The sequence below is a fragment of the Aedes aegypti genome, chromosome 3, assembly GCF_002204515.2.
Source record: "Aedes aegypti strain LVP_AGWG chromosome 3, AaegL5.0 Primary Assembly, whole genome shotgun sequence".
NCBI classification, from domain to species: Eukaryota; Metazoa; Arthropoda; class Insecta; order Diptera; family Culicidae; genus Aedes; species Aedes aegypti.
Genome location: NC_035109.1, coordinates 268,205,197 through 268,222,132, shown reverse-complemented (window position 1 = coordinate 268,222,132; position 16,936 = coordinate 268,205,197). Strand labels below are relative to the sequence as shown.

The 16,936-nt window shown below is 36.9% G+C and overlaps 1 protein-coding gene across 3 annotated transcripts in view; it reads left to right on the top strand.

Annotated features, from left to right (window-relative positions):
- The first annotated feature begins 834 nt into the window (after positions 1-834).
- LOC5579798 (ell-associated factor Eaf) overlaps positions 835-16,936 on the top strand; it is a 31,466-nt gene continuing 15,364 nt past the window's right edge. For 2 of the 3 annotated variants that reach the window (XR_002501124.1, XM_001648062.2), the window contains exon 1: positions 836-1,663. Coding sequence is in view for 2 of the 3 variants with exons in the window: in XM_001648062.2 (XP_001648112.1) it covers positions 1,462-1,663 (202 nt within the window). In the remaining variant the exon portion in view is untranslated. Of the gene's footprint in view, positions 1,664-16,936 lie in introns of all 3 variants that reach the window. The other variant, XM_001648061.2, reaches the window with a different exon arrangement.

Genomic DNA, 16,936 nt, shown 5'->3' with positions numbered 1-16,936 from the left:
AGAAGAACAATTATTGACCAAAACAACTATCTACACGATCGGCAATTTTCAGTTGACAAAAACGGAACCGTGACAAAAACGGTATAATTTTCTTAGACAAAATATTTTACAAATTTGAAAAGAAAATTTCAGATTTGTCAGAATAATACACATTTTCATCATATAAATACACAGTACTGATGTTTGAGAGCTATGAGGAGCATTTAGATTGTTCATTCTTATTGGTTCATTATGAAAGTTGGTTGCAGACTCCTATCAATAAATAATTAATAATTTAAGTTTTCTTGGTGAGAATTTCAATAAATGTAATGTATAATATTAAAACAATAATCACATAAATGTCAACAACAAGATTTGGTTTGATTTTAACAAACTTTTTTAATTTTTCACAACATTATCCATATCTGGGTACCCTATGGAATGCGAAAGCTTTTCCCACAAAGCTTTTATCAATGAAAGCTCAAAGTCAGGCAGTCATGAGTGTGTGAGTGTGCTTCGATGTCGTTTGGCAGCTGCACACAGCCGCGTTTACAAATGTCAAAAATTCATGCCTTTCTCTTTCCTCTCCATCACAAGTTGTTATGATTCTTCGAAGTATGCTTGGAAAAGTGTTGCAATCGTTGAAAATTGTTTGTTCAATAATGTTTCACATTGAACTTCTTAATTTGTTGTTTATAGTTATGTGAATAGAATACCAGAAATTTCCACATTAAATTCAAAAAATATTTCTGATCAAACAATATTTCACAACCAAAAACGACCATGATCGATAGTGTTTTGCATTCTTCGCCAACACCACATTCTAAAAGTCACGCCCCAGTTTGAACAATTTGGAAATGTATCGATGTGTCATGTCAGCAATCTTTTCTGCTGTGCGAAAGGTTCCCAAGGAACAAGAAGCAAAGTAGCAGACGAGACGTCCCTTGGAGGAGAAATACAGTGGTCGTGATCGTGAAGTAAATAGATGGCAGCTGTTCCTGGCTGGCCAAGAAGTGCGAATCCTTGCCAATCCTTTTCGCCCCCCGCCTGGCTAGGAGGGTCCCTCGGAATCGACCCTGTTCCGGAAGTGGTCGCGTGTCGCGTGTAATATTTTTCGCCTCGCCAACAGCAGGCAGAAGAGAAGTTTGTGTTGTTCCCGTTCGATTTTGTTCCCCACCCTCCTGTTGCTCCGAATCTGCGTGAAGTGACCAGCGTAGAGGAGAAGGGAAATTTTGTGTAGTTGGACCCTCTCTGACACGGAGATCCGGGTTCTCCTGTTTCAAGGTCCTTGGTTGTGTTGTGATTTTGTGGCATATAGAATACGTCAAATAGAAGTCAATTGGAAGAACGGTTGCAACAGGTTCCGGAAATTGTCGCGCAATTAAAATGCTATTGAGTGCGGTTTTCGTTTCGGGTTTTACATCATAGTGGATAGGAGACACAGTTTTCCCCGCTGGAAGATTCCCGCAATACCCGTTCCCCATGAGGAAGATGGACAATCGTCTGAACCTGGATTCCGAGGTTCGGGAACTGAAGCTGGGATCGACCTTTACCAGCCCCTCGCCGAGGACCGTTTTCCACACGATAAAGTACGATTTCAAGCCGGCCAGCGTGGACGTGAACAAGCCTGCCTCGCTGGAAGTGGGCACCAATAAGCAGGTCACGGTGACGGTGCCGCATTTAGGTGAGATTCGAACGGCAATTGCAGGGATTGTAGCAGGTTTCTCTTTAGCGAGTTGGTAATGCAAGTCTCTATTTTTAATGTAAGATCTTTTTTTAAACAAAATGATTCTTAAATTTACTATTTTACTTTACCTGCAGTGAAATCTGATCCGTAACATCTAATCAGGAATTTACACAGGGATCACTCTAAAATTTTCAGGACTTTCTTTGGTAGTTTTTTCACCAATTAAATTCTAGTTTTCCACCGATTTTTTAGTAGTTACTCTTGCAGATCTTCCTACAAAAGTTCTTCCAAGAACATTTCCAAGAGTTTATTTCAAAGTTTTTGAAGAAAATCGTTTATAGATTTTCCAGAAACCCCCAGGGGAAAATGAGTTATTTTCGACCTATATGAATTTTGTGTCAATTTTCGGATTTTCATATAAATTAGGCTAAAACATATGGATGGGTCGAGTATTGGTGCTCTTCCCCTACAAAGTTTTCTCAAGGGTTACCTGTGCCAATCTTTTCAGTTGTTTCTCCAGTCATTTTCATATGAATTCCTTTGTGAATTTAACACAGAAAATGCTCCAAAATTCTTCGAAAGAATATTCCAGAAAATCTATCAAGGGCTCTTCCAGAAATTCCTCAATAAATTCGACCAAAGATTCATCATTAAGTTCCCCCAGAAGTGTAGAAATTTCTCCAACATCTCATCTACGAATTATACCTGCAGTTCTTTCGAACAATTCTCTAGTCATTCTTAAACATCTACACAAGTTTCTTTGGAAATTCTGTTCAATATTTTTCCAGGAATTCCTCCAGAGATTGAGTAGGATCTTCTTCTTCTTGGCATTAACGTCTTCACTGGGACAGAGCCTGCTTCTCAGCTTAGTGTTCTTATCAGCACTTCCACAGTTATTAACTGAGAGCTTTCTTTGCCAAATTGTCATTTTTTACATTCGTATATCGTGTGGCAGATACGAAGATACTCTATGCCCAGGAAAGTCAAGGAAATTTCCATTACGAAAAGATCCTGGACCGACCGGGAACCGAACCCAGACACCTTCAGCATGGCTTTGCTTTGTAGCCGCGGACTCTAACCACTCGGCCAAGGAAGGCCCCCTGAGTTGGATATGTTCTGCAATAATTAGGGTAAAAGCACCGAAAAGTAATCGCCTATCTCGATGCGTGGGAAATTTCTTGCAAGAAATGCTCAAGAAAAGCATTTTCCTTTGATCGCAGTATGCAGTTGAAAAGAAATGTCAATTCAAATGGAGCCCACTGTAGGAAATTTCTTGACCATTTCTTGGGCAGGAATTTTTACTTGAGCGGAACAGCATACTTAGTTATAGTAGATTATATATCGTTTTACATAGCCAATCAGCATGAAACATTTTGTGTTCAATAGAGCACATTTACATGATAAAACTACATTCATTTACTTGTCCAAATTGATAAAAAAAAAAGAAAAATAGTTAATATTCCTTGTAATATTAACTCTCATACACCTAATTTGGCCAGGGTGTCACTCTCGTAAAAAGTAAATATGATTAGCCATTAGAGTGTCCATTCCGGGATTCGAATTTCGAGATCTCCCGTTTCCCGGGATATAAACTCTAACGTCCCGGGAATCCTGGGATTCCCGAGATAAACGTTAAGTTTGGTGAAAACCACTTAATTCAAATGCAAAACAATGATATGTTTTCTAAATAAAGAGTATCATAAATAAATAGAATAAATAGTTAATAATTTTCATGAAAAATCCAAATTATCAAACAAGTAAACAAAATGTTGTTGATCTATTTCCAAAAGATATGTATTGCGTTTCTTTTAAACATTAGTCGTTTTTATAGTACTATACTGAGAAAGCTAGTCTGCAAGTAAATACATCTAAATTTCAGTCCATAATTTTCAACAATTTAGTATGATTCATTTAGTATCTCAAATGATCTTGAAACGTTTCTTTTGTTCTTCAAAGTTTTGATGACTCTTCAAATTTTCTAAAACAAACTGTTCTAATATTTTCACTGCAATGTAGTAAATTAATAATTAGTCAAAATAAGCCTTAGTTTCAGTTACTAAGAACATATAATATGTTATAATTACTATTTTATTGCAGCATTAAGACTTAGAAAAATATTTTCTTCCAAAATTAAACTGCTAAAACATTGTACAGTTGACATTAATTTCCATTCCAACGAAAATAGTGATTGAAATTAAAATCTAAGAAATCCCGATATAGGCTTATATATTGGCAATTTAAGTAATCGAAGCAAAATATCTGGCTGACACTGGTTCTGGTAGCCTATATTAACCTACAAAATTTTTTATGTGAAAAATATGTTCAGCTCAGTTCTGATATTTTTCATACATAATAAGGATTGAAAGCTGGCATTTGACGTTTTTGCATATTGTTGATATTGTGAAAATTACTAATACTAATATATTGATCGCGAAAATAATCGTAATTATAACTTATAAAATGTAAGCTAGTCTAATAGTTTTAAATTAAATAATGTGTTTCAATGCTTAAATATATTTTACACTTGATTTATCACACCTTCAGCATGAGTCTAGTTACTGTCGCATGATCTAACACCAGATAACTACGCGTAATGCTGGAGGGACCGGCAGGGCTCACTACCAGTCTCTACTAACACTCAAATCACTAACAAGACTGGGAAACCAACGATCACCTTCATCAGTAGCACTATTCCTAATAGTAGTATTAGTGCAATATACATAAATCTTTTTCAGTAGACCACGAGGCGCAAGAGTGGGTGCGGGTGGTCTCTGCGTCTCACAGGTCATTGAAAATAGACATTTATGTTAGGTTTACTAACAATGTAGTAATTATTACCTTAGTAATACCGTAAGGTGCCGTAATTCAGCGCATCGCCTAAATCCGCATATTTGGTCCAAAATTAATCGAAATTTAAGAAAAATTTTGAAATTTGTCCATACCGCTATTTGTACATGCTGGTAATGCATGAGAAATATTCCAAAATGTTCTGAATTACGGCATTTTACGGTATTGCGTTATTTAGTAAGGTAGGTTGTAGCGGTGTTAGAGATAGTTTAGTAATGTTACTGATATATGTATAATAATTAGAAAACTGATGGCACTGCTGTTACTGAAATGTTTCATTTTGAAATATCTTTCATAATATAATATAATATTGTTGAACAAAATGCTGTAATTAATAACTTATTTAATCCTCTACGCATTTTTGCACTACTTTGCATTTATCACACCAACACTGGCGACAATAGCGTTCTTTGGGTAGTATTTCTGTTATGTAGTAGTAACCTCTATCGTTTTTATTCTAACGATCATAACATAATTATCGTGAGCGTAGTAGTGGAAATAACATAGAAGTAGCTTTTGTATTTGTAATTAAGGTATCATGGTATTAGTTCCCTGTCCTTTGGTTCAGAAAGGGGTATGGGCGCGTTCTGCCAACTCGGTCGAGGCAGATTTCTTGTGTGAACAAGTTACAACATGGACGTTCTAAAATTCCAGAATGAAGTGTTGTGCATTTGAAGATGGGATGGATTCGCGTTCGTGCTTTACTGCTGCTTATCTATAAAGTTATATGCAATAACCGACCCTTAGCTTAACTATTTAAATTAACAGTTGCAAATAAATTAACCGTTTTGAGTTTACTAACATGTCGTCGCGTTAATTTTATCATAATGATCTTTTATCTACATCCGTCGAACCATTCTGAATGGCCGTTGTGAGAATATCACCAAGAACTTCTCACATGCAATAAAGCTGGATTGTCATACATTGAAACATCAAGGTTCTCGCTCTGTTGGATTAATTGTTTGTTGTTTATCATTAGTTTCAGGGATTGTTATCGTGGGAATCCAAAGAGCGAATTTTGTATGACTTCAATGTACGCCAATACTGCCATAAAGCATGTAATAATCACTAACATTCCTTCTCTCTTTATCCTTGTTTTCATATCTAACCCGCATCGAGGAATAATTCATCGAAGAGGAAAGGCATCTCTTATCATGGCAGCGTAATGGCCGAGAAAACGTCGGTTTGCGGTCGCATCTCTTCATCCTCGGTTCTGCCCCACGCTCGCCAAATCGATACGTACTTGATCCGCCCACCTAGCTTGCTGCACTCCACGCCTTTGTTAAGTATAAAGTTTCTGTAATCATTGAATACTAATTGAATGGTAAATCAAATGAACTTATTATTTAACTAATAACAAATTTGTTCCACAGAGCGATTTACAAAACACCACACAAAATCCCTCATTTCACATATCCTTAGGCAAAACACTTCACTACCGTTATATGTATGACTGATTCATGTTCTTTCGACCTTGCATCATTCATACGTGTAGGGGAAGTCTAGAGTAAAAGCAAAACTTAAAGAACCTTCTGGTCAAAGATGTTGCGTTGCCTATTTCCCAAACTCCAAAACCCCCGGTGTATTATGGAAGGTGTGAGTTTTTAAACTTATGCTGGAGACTTGGCCCCTGACCCCCTTGTACATCAATAAAATAAAATAAAATAAAATAAAGCTGGCATTTGACGTTTTTGCAAGATAAATTGGGCTTCCTCATATAATTTTTCAAGTATTTTTTCTTAGGCTGGCCAAAATCGGTGCTTCTACCCTATCGTATTATGAAAAGCTGCCAATACTTCCTCAGAAGTTAGAATGAACCAAAGATGTGAGATTTTACTCAAAAATATGAATAGAACAGAAAAACTTATTTTTTTATGGTGGATAACCTGTTATACATTGGGAAGATGACTGCAACTAGGATAATAAAATAACATCAATGTTCATCCGTTTCAATTTTCCGTTTTAAAATCATACTTCTTATTTATCTATACGTTATGCTCTTCACGCCTCTCGTCAATTACACGCAGCGAACTGGACCATCGAATTTCATACATTTTGCCTTATGAAAGGTGGAACAAATATTGCAATACGAACGCTTTATGCACAGACAAACAGACGTAACACTTAGAACAAATCTCGGTCAAAATCATAGTCACGAGGACATGTACGCTCAATACTAAAATCACCGTGTTTGGCCGACGGGCCAACAGATGGCGGTAGTGTGTAAATGTCAAACGCGAACAAAAACGATGCGAGCGCTGCGGGTGGTGGATTGGCCACCTACCATATTTTTGAAGCGATCGTTAAAAAGGTGGTCGATGGACAATGATGAGAGTGTGACGTCTGTTTGTCTGTGCTTTATGTATCGTTTTAGCATCACTCCACATCAAGACGTCGATAGGCGCGTGGTGTACAATCAAACAAGATATTGCATTTGAACGAACTGAATGATCCTCGATGGTCTTCAAAGGGTCTCAATAGTTTTGTGTAAATCTATATAAATAAAAATGGAATGGTGTTTGTCACGAAATGGCTTACGAACGGGTCAACGGATTTGAATGATTCCTTCTCCGTTTTGTTCGTCAAGGTTTTCGACGTGTTTGTGTATATAAAAATCCCAAGATATTCACCGGGAATGTCGGAAAAACGAGAGTGAACGGAACTGTCATTTTGTATGGAACGATCCATAGCGTTTTTAAACAGCCTACTTGATGGCAAGACGAAGTTTACCGGGACCACTAGTAATATTATAAAAACTCAATAGGGTCCTAAAGGCCTGTCCCAATTTTAGTTCCAAACGCTTAAGTTTAGGCCAAAATACATGTTTACTCAATTTTTTAATGTTTTTCTTTTGTTTAAGTCCAAAAAACATTTTTTTAGATTTTGTCACACTCCTTGGCTTGAACTCAAATTTTGGGTGTATTTTGCTTTCCGTGTCCCTTCCAAAATGTCAGATAGGAACAACCCCAGTATTAAAATTAAAAGCCCTGTGGTGTTTTTGTCGATTAAGCGAACGTCAAACATGATCAAAAGTTTCAAGGTTCATTTATGGACCCAATTTTTAAAGTAAAGTTTAAATATGATGTAGCCGTTATTTGAGCGGGAAAAATTGCTAAAATAGTTGCAGTAACATGCTCTTTCGTGTCATTAAATAAAAACAAGATTTCATTAAACATTTTTGGACCCAATTGAATCTTGGAAAAATAACTTAGTCGAGCTTTTTTTTTCGGTGATAATAATGTTTATTTTCTGAATATAAAAGTTCGAAAATTCACTATATTTAAATTAAAAAATGCCGACTTTACTTCATTAACTGTGCTTCAACTAGAAATTCAACTAATTATTTTATACGAAAGCTTGTAAAAATGTAATGACCAATAGAATGTGGTGAAAATGTTCTAAACGGAAATCTTGGATGAAATCTTAGCAAAATCGAAAGATGGATGAACTCCAGAATTTTCTTGAGAAATGTGAAAATATCCTAGAGGAATTCATTAAGATGTTTATGGTAGTCTCTGTATTTCTGGGGTTATCTTTAATTTTTTCTTCCCCACGACTTTGATCAACTTTTGCTTTACGAGAAAGCGTTTAAGTTTTTTGTAGTTGTTTTTCAATAGTAAACTGTTTGTTTATCAATAGTTTTACTCAAGCTTTGGAAAATTTAACGATCATTGACACACGAGCCATAAGTTCATTATATTTATTCGCCTGCATTAATACAACACGCATGACATTTATCGTTCGTAGAAGATAACGAGCCACGAACAAAAACGAGACAGACACACACCACACACTGTTTGGTGTAGATTGCTGAGTGTCACCAGTTGTAAAATTCGCTGACACACTCTCATTCTGATCAAGAAACAGAGGCGAATATTTTCCATGTTTTCTGCTATGTTTACAACCAAGAAGGTGTTTGATGATCTGGAAGATTATTGTTCTTCTTCTCCACGGTTCGTGGGTTGGGAAGGCTTTGTGGTGGAGCTCTAAATAAGAATCTGAACGATTCCGTGCAATTCACGATCCGAACAACAGTTTTTTGCTTTCTTTTTAAGTGCAATTTCTTCACCACTATCGAGTACACTCGCCTTAACCCGAATAGCATGCACGGGAATAGCGACACGTGACACCTTTTTGCTTTAATCACCGTTGAAAGTTTTCCTCAGAATTAATTTCACGCACTTTGATTTAGGCAAAAAACTACTTTTTTTATTTTAGTAATGAAACTAGAACATATAATTTTATTTTGAACACGTTGCGGTAAGGAAAAATGTTCTTCATTGCCTGACGATCGATTGGCTACTAACTGTCTAGAGATGGTCGGGTTTGACATTTTTCAAACCCGAACCCGACCCGTACGCGACTAATTTTATTTCTTCAAACCCGGACCCGACCCGAACCCGAGGCAATAATTGTAAATCAAACCCGGACCCGACACGAACCCGAAAAATTATTGCTGTTCATACCCGAACCCGACCAAAACCCGAAAAATTTTTCAAAGAAAAACCCGAGTTGGGAACGATCATCGTTTCTGATGCATACGAAAGCATTTAGATTGTTACTCTGTTCACAATTCTCATCAAACCTGATCCAAACCCGACTAAACCCGACTAAACCCGACTTTGTTCAAGCCCGAACCCGACCCGTACCCGATTATTTTGTAGCCTTCAAACCCGACCCGAACCCGAACCCGAAATATTTTAAACTTTCAAACCCGAACCCGTCGGGTTCGGGTTCGGGTCGGGTTTCGGGTTTGAAAACCCGTGACCCGACCATCTCTATAACTGTCGTTTGTTTTGCCGGCAAGCTATTGTCCCTATACAGTCTTGTATATAAATCATCGGCTCCTACACCTGTGTTGTGTGCTATCAATGTTATCTGTGTTATCAATATTGCATGTGTGGTAATACCCCAGTAAACACAAACTCGTATACGATAGCGCATAAGAGTACAAATGTGGAGGCGATATACGTACATGCGCCATAAGGCTGCATGCAAGATGTACGTATATCGCCTCCACATGTGTACTCTTATATCCCATCATATATGATCGTGTGTTTACTGGGACAGAAATTCAGTGTTTTGTGTCTGTGATGTGTATAACAGTTTAATTTTTTTTAACCTATTTATTCCTAGCTTTCAGTTTTGATACTCTGTTATTAATATCTGATTTAAGGTTTTTAAATTCATATTAATTCAAATGTTTCTGCATACTTATCTAATTGTTAACAATTATAATTAGGTTGGTAAACGCTCTATTACCATAAAATATGAAAGTTATTACCAATTTTATGCAAAACATAAATCACCCGAATGGCTCGATAATGTTGCATTCGCGCCACGTACCAAACGAGAGAGTGAATGTTTACATTCATAGGGCTCTCCGATTACTATGTGCCACGAACTGTTACATTCTCCGAATATGGTTAGATCGGCTTATTCGGATCAAAATTCAAACACTGTTACTATTGCAACAGTTAGTTGACTGTTGGATAATCACCTACATGATTTATGGACTATAAATACTGGCTGCTATGGGCGCAGAAGAGGTACTTCACGGATTATGTACGAATACATACTATTTTATTCTTTATTTACAGGATATAAAAATATGAAAAAGATAAATTTTCGCTCCAGTCAATTTTTGGATTGCATTTGAGTCCCATAACAACTTGCAAAATTTCAGCTCAATAGGTGAAACTGTATTTTAGCGCCAACTGTCCAAAGTTTGTATGAAATTTACTAAAGAAATTTACTGCAAAGAAAAATCACCAGAGTTCGCCCATCGACCTCTATAAAAATTCTGAGCAGATCTCGTATTTTTACAATGCACAATATTGTCAAAGCCTTTATTTTTCACAATTTTACATCTCAATTTGTCCAAATTAACTTTTGTGCCCACGAACTTCAGGTTTTTTTTTCCAAACATCGGTTAAAGCCGTAATAGACATGACAACCCTAGCTGTGTTAAATTGATCGGCAATCTCTCTTTCGCAAAAGGGGTCGGTTAGACGAGATGCGACCATGTCGAAAGCCGGACCCATACTAACCATCTCATTGAGCGATTGCGCTACAGAATCGCAACCCCTTCTGTGGCGTAGTTGGTTAACGCATCCAGTCCAGCGTATTGGGAGTCGTGGGATCGAAGCCCACCGGAACGATTCTTTTGCGTCCATGAGTTCTCTCGTGGTGTAGGAGTATAGGGCGCGTTACCCCACTAGTGAACATTGAGTAGTTGTTAAAACTTCCACTCGGGTGGTTAGCCGTAAACCACGAATCATAATTGAAAAATATAATTAAATTACAAACAGACTTAGCAAACACTGACAATTATCGTTATTCGTTAGTTATTGTATCTGTTGCAATATTTGTCATAGAACATGAATTTTTAATTCTACAGTCGCCTCTCGCCATCTCGATATCGAAGGGACCATCGAGATAGGGAGAGATCGAGACAAAGAACAAATTTTTAATGAATACTAGATCAAAAAACATTCCGTTACCAAGAAAATAATAAACAATCAGACGTCATTGCACGTTCCTAATTTGTTTTGAATCTCAAAAATTGGGTCTAGTAACCTTTGATATTGGTCATATCGACATACGGAGAGAAAATTGGGAACGAAAAATTAACAGGAACACATCGAGATACGGAGATATCGAGATAAGGAGGATATCGAGATGTGGAGAGAGAAATGTTATGCAGCATGAAGGGACCTATGAAATCATCGACATAGGGAGAGGTATCGAGATATAGAACATCAATATGTGGAGAGTCAACTGTATAAACGAATTACAAAACAAATATAAAAGTAAATAATAATGGGAAAGCAGTACTCTAAACGACATAATTTACTCATTTCACCTATTAGTATTTTTTAGAAAATGTGAAGGGGGAGCACACAGTAAACATATGAATTTATAAATTTAAGTTGATCACCTCGATATGTTATAACTTCAAGTTTGTAGAATATTTCTATATTCCATATTTGTGTATGGAAATGTATCAAACCCATATCAAAAATTTCTAGGGGGGTCCGTAGCCTTGAGGTTACGCTTTCGCTTCATAAGCGGAAGGTCATGGATTCAATTCCCAGCCCCTCCAAAAAATAACCCGTCCAGCCACCAGAAGACGCCACACGGAGGACCGTGCATAGGGGAGCACATCCATCCTCCGTCAGTATCAGATGGTGACTGAGACAAATTGACCCACTTCGCAGGCAGCTAGCCTCAAACGACTCAGGAACACGGCAAAACGAACCACCGCAAGAGCAATGGACTATGGCTTATGGAAATCGATTGGACCAACAGCAGAGCACTCTCCTACCTGCTCGGTGTGAGAGCAAAAGAGCAGAAGAGAATGAAAGCAGATGTAAATATAGATTAGTTAAAAATAGAACTGTATCGGTAAAAAAGATACAGATAAAACTGATTCCGGCACAGCAGTGGCCACGAGCACGGAGTGCCTTAATAAAAAAAAATAAAAATAAATCAAAAATTTCTAATAATATCTAAGACCCGGCTGTTTTGGTAGTGTCATTCTAAAAACACACCAAGCCGTTCCCATAGGGGACGTTAGCCACAAGGAAAGACGTTCCAAGTATACTATGGTATGCCCTCTTCAACATCTAATCCAATTTCTCTCGCCGTTCTCTTACGGTACCTATCCATCTAATATTCTTTGCTTTCTTCTCCATGTTCCCTCTTACTCCGAGTAAAATAGTCCGTTATGCCGGTAAACAAATTCAAAATATAATTATCACGGTCGATACCGTTGTATGTATAATGGTATTTTTTTTCTTAAACGCTCAATAGAAAACATTTTTAAAAATATTCAAAAAAGCTTGCAGAGTTCAAATAGAGAAATTCTCGGATTGTGCACTTGTAAAACAAAAATTACGACGTTTCTCGGATAAAACTTTATTCTAGGTACTTGTACATATTTTTTGTAAAATTCCAGGAGGTAGCTTTTGTTGAAAACTTGTCAGCTAACTGTTCGATTGTAAGATTTTGTAAGATCCTTTAGGAGTTTTCTATCGAATTCATGGAAAGATGTTTAAAAGACTCCTGGCAAGATTTTTAGTGGACTCCGAATATTGGAAAAAAAATTCCATTAGGGACCGTCAATTAATTACGTAAGGATATATGGGGGGACGGGGGCTTGGAGTTTCTTAAGCCTTATGCCGTGCACCCCCGCTAATTTGAACGGAACCTCATGCAAACCATCGGGGTTCATTTTTAATTTGAACATCTAGTCACCCTAGAAACGTGTTTCTGGTTACCTCCTTCACTGTTTTGTTATGATTCTGCGTTCAGTTCCACAGCGTTCCCTCTCACTTCACTCCGTTCCATAAGCTAAATGACGTTTGAACCATTTTTAATCTGAACGATGTGCAAATTAGCGGGGTACAGATTAAAAAGTGTTCAGATTAAATGTGGTCAAATCAACGGGGGTACCCGGTACAATTTATTTTTAATTCTCATACAAACGTCTTACGTATTTGATGGTGCATTACAGAGAACATTATCAGGTGTGTCTGTCAAGAATATCTGTTGATTCATGAAACATCTTTGAAAAGTTTGCATGAACTTTTGCTTAGAGATCATCAACTTTAGGGGTCCGCGGAAAGTTTGTAAAACTTAGAAGGGCTTAGGTCGCAGCTTCAAAAAGGCTGAGAACCACTGTTTTACTGAATATGTGGATTAACGTTTCAACTATTGCTCCATAACAAGTTGGTGGCGTACAATATTATTTCAGTATTTTCAGTGGAAAAAGTTGCGGAAAATAATGTTATGTACCATTGCTAAGTTGTCCTTTCTGATAGTTTCAAACTGAAATAAAAAAGTGTTAGAATTAATTAGACGTAGACCTATAATTAACTAAATTAAAACACCTCACATTTTCTTATTACGTGAGGCAAGTGAAAATTTTCTCATTAGAGATTGAATTTGTGTTTGCTCTTTAGGTAGCTATAAGTAAACAAGGTACGCAATTATCATAGGAAAACCAGAACGTGCCGATAATTCAAGAAACATTTTACTCACGGTATTGAAAGCTATTAGAAATTATGGAACTTCTCTAAAAGAGACTGCCAAACATTACAATATTAATGTGTCTACTTCGAATAGCCGATTGAAAGGAAAACGTTGTTTGAAAAGTGGAATGTCTATGTAAAGCTAGTTCAAAACATAAAAATGGGGTATAGGTTTATCCACACAAAAAAGGTATTAACCCGTATAGGCCTGAGTGAAAGAAAGAATACTAAAAATCTCACCGCTGGGCGAGTACTCAACGGATTTAAATTATTTTTTGTCAGTATACTGGCACACATATCTAGTTTCTAAAAGTGGCCAAAGGATTTTGGAAATGTTCATGTGGCCGGAGTTATTGCGGTGGATCACTGGGTCAGGTCGGGTGACAAGGGTTCTGTTCTCCTGTACCCCTGGAGGTAGGCAATTTTCAAGTAACTGATAATTTCAAGAACCGGCTATTATGTGGCCACTATATCAAGGAGTTTTAAGAAAAACGCATCAGCGTGAACTTTTTGATAATCGATTAAATTGAACAATTATGTCAGCTGTATTTGATTGATCCCATAAATTACCATTTTCGGGTCCCCAAGATGCCTCAAATTTATGATAAAGTGCACAATTTGTATCTTTACATATGTGTCAACTTATGGGAACGCATTTTATTGAGCTATTATGTTCGATCTACACTTATAGTGATTTGAAACGATTTAATACCTAACAAATCTAGAGCCGGTTTTTCAGGGAATTAAATCCGAGTGGCCGCATCTGGTACACTCTAAACGGTGCAAAACTATTTATTTATGATGTAGAATATCCGATCTTACTGATTTCTGCAAATTAAAATGATTGCCATTGGAAATAAACAAAGATAACTTTGCATGTCCCAAAAAATCGCCTTTTTCTACCCGACTTGACCCAGTAACCCACCGCAATAATTCCAGCTACAGGAGTATTCCCGAGTTCCTCTGGCCACTTCTAGAAACTAGATATGTGGGCCAGTATACTGACAAAAAATTATTTGAATCCGTTAAGTATTCGCTGAGTGGTAAGGGTTTTAGTATTTTTGCTTTCACTCAGGCCTATACGGGTTAAATACTTTATTGTGAAGGATTCCGTTCCAAGAAATGATTTATCCCGAAGATTTATGCGACGTCATATCTGACTTTCTCAAAAACAAATAACGAGCGGTGGGTGGAAATTCTACAGAACAAAAATGCAATTGCTGTCCCATGATGTAAGAACCAACATTGAAAATATATAACTATTGTCGAATCATTTAAACAAACATAACAGAAGAAAATTGAATTGACAAGGATGAAATTTACTTTGTTTACATTTTACTTATGTTATTGTTCATTGGGGCTCCTTAACAAATGTTATAGTTAATAGAAATCGTGAGTATAACTGTTAGTTTTTCAATCCATTGTTCAAAACAACAAACTTTTCACTTATCCTACACGTGAAATGCAGGGATCAAAAACTTCTATTAGAGTTTTCAATCCCGGGAACATTTCCCGGGATTCCCGTTTCCCGGGAAATGATTTTATGTTTCCCGGGATTCCCGTATTTCCCGGGATTTCTGTATTTCCCGGGTATTCTAATAAAAAAGGATTAACCATCCATTTTCAAACCAAAACTATCGTATAATTTACTTTTCATATCATTCTAACCAATGACCTTACTAGTTCACTAGTTATACTTTGATATTGATTTGTTGTTCTTTTTTGTAAAATGGATAGCTCTTTAACGATATGTTTTTTTTCTCAGAATAGATTATATGCTACACAAAATACAGGATTTTTCGAGGGATCATCCATGAATTGAGTATGCTCATAAAGTTTTCATGGATTTACCCGTCACATTTGCCATCGTTAGACTCTAGTTGGTTTTTATTCTAGTGTTTGAAAGGTTTGATTTAATGTTGGTACTGGTCGGACTCGATTATCCGTTGCATCGATTTTTTTTTTTCACTCCGGATAATCGAATCCTCCAGATAATTGAATTACTAAAAGAAAAATTAAAATCTGCATTAAAAGAACATAAATATTATCTTTTTTCGTTGTTTTATTTATATAATGCAGTGGCGTAGCCAGAAGTTATTTCTAGGAACATTAGGGATCTAGGGAAGAAATTATTTTGACCGGCATACAAAAAACCTCTTTTTCTAATCCCTTTTTTTGCCTACATTCACCCCACAGTTATGGATAGCACACAGATATGGATCAGAGTTGGAATAAAACGGGAATATCTCATCTAATAGAGTTGCAATTACGCAGAACATATTTTACCTAAGTGAACCATACATTTGTGAAGCATCGCAATCAATAATAATATGCTTAAGCATATTTTTTTCGTCTGTGGGAAATAAAATGCCAACCGTATTCCCAGAAGCGGCAGATTAATTGCTGTTATAGTGTTCTGATCCATAATATGAGTCGATTTGATCCATAATAAAGATCTTCCTCTTTCACAAGAATAATCTCCACATGGACTCAATATCATAATTTATGTTGTTCTGAAGCGAAATCAATAGATTTGTTGAGAAACATGAATAAATTACTTACAAAAAAAAATATAGGTATCATACAAGTTTACTGGTATAAAAATATAACAAAAAGACGAATAATTAAAAAAAATCATCAAATTTGCATTAGCTTCACGTTTTTGAAAATTTCCCGGGATCCCGGGATTTCCCGGGAAATGGCAAATTTATTTCCCGTTTCCCGGGAAATCAAATCCCGGGAAATTTGAAAACTCTAACTTCTATTGTATTTTTTTTTCAATTTTACATAAACATTAATTTCAGCATATCGCTTATGCTTGAGCTTGAGCTTGATTGGCCGCCCGTGGTTGGTTGCTACTCTATTATCGCCAGATCAGCACAAGGAAACAATTAGATGACTGCTTGGGACTAACTAGACATTTCACGGCAAAATTCTCTCTCTTTCGCTCTTCAACAAAACTTGAAAACAATGGTGCCAGTACCTGTCAACTTTGACACCGTTGTTTTCAGATTTCCCGAAGGAGGGAAAGAGAGCGATTATCTGATGACGTCACCGTGCAATGGGCAACAGACACCCTCAGTGTATAAGTGCCGGTGTTCTTCTAGTTTTAGACAACAATGGCGCCTACCACGTCAGAATGCTGACCAATTAGAGGAAGGGAGAGGATTTGATGATGCATTAAACTGGCTCCCACAGTACATCGAATATATCCCTGCATCTAAGCCAGTTGATGCGGGAAGGTGTAGGTGGATATATTTATAGCAGAGATGCTTGCTTGTTTGGTTAGCAGACTGCATATGTATCATGTGTAAGGAAAGGCGTGCTATAATGGTGGAAGAGTGAAAGCGTAGGGGAACGGTTTTTTTGTCCATCTCAGATCAACTGT